We start from the raw sequence: 4,174 nt of genomic DNA on the forward strand, positions 1-4,174 counted from the left end.
ATGCGATATAATCCCGATGAGTATGCTGGTAATTTTTCATGAATGCTTTTCTTGCCGCATTTTTCAGATGTGATGCATAAATATTCAGTATGATTTTCGGTCATTGTTTCTAAATGATAACCATTTTGGCGTACATCTTTGAAACTTATGAGATTTCGTCGAGATTTACTCGAATATAAAGCATCATTAATTACTAGTTTTGTCACATTAGAAAGTATTATTTGAGCTTTTCCATATCCTTCTATTAGTGTAGTAGTTCCAGAGATTGTGGTGACATCTGCTTTCACCATTTTCAACTCAGAAAAGTATTCTTTGTGCTTTAGGATAGTGTGAGTTGTTCCACTATCTAGGAGGCATTGATATTTGAATCCATTTTCAAACTAATCCGTATCTTCATATCAGATAAATAGATAGTTAAAATAAAATTTTATTAACATTAGATGATATCAATACATAAAAAGAAGATTGCATATATAAAAAAAAGGAAATACAACTAAATATCACCACAACATTGTTAAGAAAAATTCAAATATCTTCGTCATATTCTTTATCATTTTCATCGCCATCTAAATAGAAGTCTGAAAGGTCAAGATTAGGCATTGACGTGCTTGCTTTATTATAAGGATCGACATTAGGCATTGAGGTGCTTGCTTCATTAAAGTTTGCTTCCATACCTTTTCCCTTTTTCTTTTGGGAAGCTAAATACAGCTCCACCAAATGTTTAACAGTAAGACATGTACGTGCCCAATGACCTGTCATGCCACATTTGTAACAAATACTTTCTTCTCCTTCTTGATGGTTATTTTTGTTGTGATATCCAACTTGTTTTCCCCTTCGAGAATTATTATTGTAATGACCATTTTGACAATTTTGGGGAAAGTTGCCTCTACCGAATCCTTGAAACTTTCTACCATGGCCATTAAAATTTCCACGACCTTGTCCTCGTTCTCTTTCTCGAAAATATCCGCGTCCTCTACCACGGTTATTATAATTTCCACGGCCTTTATTTTCAACAGCATGTGCTACAGGCACATATGTTTTAGTAGGGTGTGTCTCATGGATAGTTTAAGATCCAATAGGTCTCATATTATGATTTTTTCAGACAAGATCATTATGTTGTTCAACAAGTGAGAGTACTATACTCAGATCTGAATATCTTTTGAAATTTCTTTTCCTATATTGTTGTTGCAGAATAATGTTTGATGGATGAAAGTAGATAATATGAGTTTAATCATTTCTGCATCAGTCACTAGGTGCTCACAATATTTCAACATTGATGCAATTCGGTATAATGTTGAATTGTACTCACTGAGAGTCTTAAAATCAGAAAATCTTAAATTCTTCCAGTCATGGCTAGCTTGTGGAAAAAGCACCCTTTCGTGGTGATCAAATCTTTCAACAAGAGAGTCCCACAATGTTTTGGGATCTTTTATGAATAAATATTTAGATTTAAGGTTATCATGAATATGATGCCTCAAGAGGACTAAGGCTTTGGCCTTTTCTTGATTTGTAGCTACTTTTAATTTGGTAGCTTGAGTTCCATCTATTGGATCCTTTTCTTTTACTTCCAATACAGTATGTTCAAATCCTTGAGCTTCTAAGTTCATGATGTTTCCATTCTAAGAATTTTTGTCCAGTTAATTCTAATATGTTGAATAGTCTTTTAGTAATTTCTGCAATACTTGCTACATAATATATAATTGTTTTGTAAGTATATGACAATGCAATAATTCTTATATTTTCATAATAATAAACCATTAGAAAAATTATGATGTTTTAATTTCATAATCTTCTCCCCCTTGGTTTATTATTATGAATTTGTTGTAGGTAACAAATTTAAGAATAAATCAAGAACAAGAGAAATAATAATAATAATAATAATAATAATAATAATAATAATAATAATAAGGAGAAGAACGAAAAAAAATTAAAGACAATAAATGCTAAAGAGTGTAAAAAAAATAGCATTTACATAATATATTAGTATAATTTATCATACAAAATGCACTAACAAACAAAAGAAAATATGACAAAAAAAAATCATGTGCATTTTGTTTCTTCTTCTTCCAAATAAATTACTTCTTCATAATTATTATAATTCCTAATGCTACAAGAAAGACCACCAAACCCATAATTAAGGAGATATATAATTTAAGTTTGGCAAAATTTTCTTCAAATCTAAATGTATGGAACGAGGAAGAAAATAGATTGTTTTTGTGATGGTGGTACGTTGTCGGTGGGAGGAAGAAGGAGAAGTAGGGTTTTTGATGTGAAGAATAAAGTTGAAAGGATAAGGGGTACGTGGTAAAAAAAAAGGGGTAATTCGATTTTATAGAGGGTTATTCCAAAGTGTACAACATACCGTATTATTTATGTATACTTAAAAAAAATACGTAAAGTAAAAGGTAAATAAAAAAATGCACATGGATGTAAATGCAAATACTGCAAAAAAATGCACATATAAATATACGAGAATGGAAAAAAATGCTAACCGTCCATTTAGGCGGTAAAAGAAAAAATAATTAGCCAACCATATAGGCGATTTAAAGAGTAACAAAAGAAATAAATAATACTAACCGTCCATTTAGGCGGTAAAAAAAAATTAACTAGCCATATGGGCGGTATAAAATAAAATAATAACAAAAGCAATAAAGTGTCCTTGTCATCCGTAAAGGTGACGTATTGTTCAATAAATTATTTTAGGGCATTATTATTTGTCGCCACCCTTTTCATTTTATCGCCACCCCCCTCCTAATGAAATTACGAATTTGCCCCTGATCTTTAAAAATTTACAAATTTGCCATTGAGTTAATAACTTTTCATTTTCATTTTTTTAAAATTTTTTTTAATTATTTTTATTTATACTATTATTGTTATTATTATTATCATAGTTATTATTATTATTATTATTATTATTATTATTATTATTATTATTATTATTATTACGGTTATTATTATTATTATAACGGTTATTATTATTACGGTTAATAATAATAATAATAATAATAATACTAATAATAATAATAATAATAATAATAATAATAATAAAAATAATAATAATAAAAAAAATTAAAAAAAAAAATACCAGTCGCACAAAGCAGTCGCACGTTTTGTGCGACTGGTATTTTTTTTTTAATTTTTTTTTATTATTATTAATTTTATTATTATTATTATTATTATTATCATTACGGTTATTATTATTAATTTTAATATTATTATTATTATTATTATTATTAATATTGTTGTTGTTATTATTATTATTATTAAATTATTATTTTTGTTTTAATTATTATTGTTATAACTGATGTAAAAAAGAAAGCATAAAAATTGACAAACACAAAACACATAGAATTTACGTGGTTCACCAACAATGTGTTGACTAAGTCCACAGGCAGAGGAAAGAAAAATTTTATTACTAGAGGAAACCCAAAATACAAATATTGGCTAGATTATAGAAAATAAGAGTTTATAAATTACTCCAATACATAAAACCTTAGCCAAAACAAATTTTTTAGGGATGATGCAAAACTAATGCCCAAGACTCCTTTTATAAGGAGAAGAATAACAAGCCTTTGTTATTCTTCCGATGTGGGATAATGATAAACATTAATCTTCCAATGTGGGATAATGATAATCATTAATCTTCCAATGTGGGATAATGAAAAACATTAATCTTTCAATATGGGATAATGACAAACATCAATCTTCCAATGTGGGATTCAAGACATAACCTTACATTGGAAGATTGATGTTTGTCATTATCCCACATTGGAAGATTAATGTTTTTCATTATCCCACATTGGAAGATTAATGTTTATCATTATCCCACATCGGAAGAATAACAAAGGCTTGTTATTCTTCTCCTTATAAAAGAAGTCTTGGGCATTAGTTTTGCATCATCCAAAAAAATCTTTTTTGGCTAAGGTTTTATGTATTGGAGTAATTTATAAACTCTTATTTTTTATAATCTAGCCAATATTTGTATTTTGGGTTTCCTCTAGTAATAAAATTTTTACACTTTCTTTCTTATATCAGTTATAACAATTATAATTAAATCAAAAATAATAATTTAATAATAATAATAACAACCACAATATTAATAATTATAATAATAATAAAATTATTAATAATAAAAAAAAAATTTTAAAAAATACAAGTTGCACAAAACGTGCGA

General features: G+C 27.5%; 1 protein-coding gene across 1 annotated transcript; it reads right to left on the reverse strand.

Moving 5' to 3' along the window:
• Positions 1 to 380: 380 nt before the first annotated feature.
• On the reverse strand, positions 381 to 1,607 carry LOC130821677 (uncharacterized). The gene is made up of 3 exons (XM_057687464.1): positions 1,310 to 1,607; positions 675 to 1,022; positions 381 to 391 (listed from the first exon to the last, which is right to left on the reverse strand). Exons 1-3 carry the CDS (start codon positions 1,605 to 1,607, stop codon positions 381 to 383), a joined length of 657 nt encoding a protein of 218 aa, XP_057543447.1.
• Positions 1,608 to 4,174: the final 2,567 nt, after the last annotated feature.

Source organism: Amaranthus tricolor, chromosome 8, assembly GCF_026212465.1.
Source record: "Amaranthus tricolor cultivar Red isolate AtriRed21 chromosome 8, ASM2621246v1, whole genome shotgun sequence".
In the NCBI taxonomy this organism is placed as follows: domain Eukaryota; kingdom Viridiplantae; phylum Streptophyta; class Magnoliopsida; order Caryophyllales; family Amaranthaceae; genus Amaranthus; species Amaranthus tricolor.

Coding starts and splice junctions, on each gene's coding strand:
- LOC130821677 (XM_057687464.1), bottom strand. CDS start 1,607: ATGAACTTAGAAGCTCAAGGATTTGAACATACTGTATTGGAAGTAAAA. Junction 1,023..1,309: donor TTCTGATTTTAAGACTCTCA/GTGAGTACAATT, acceptor ATGTGCCTGTAG/CACATGCTGTTGAAAATAAA.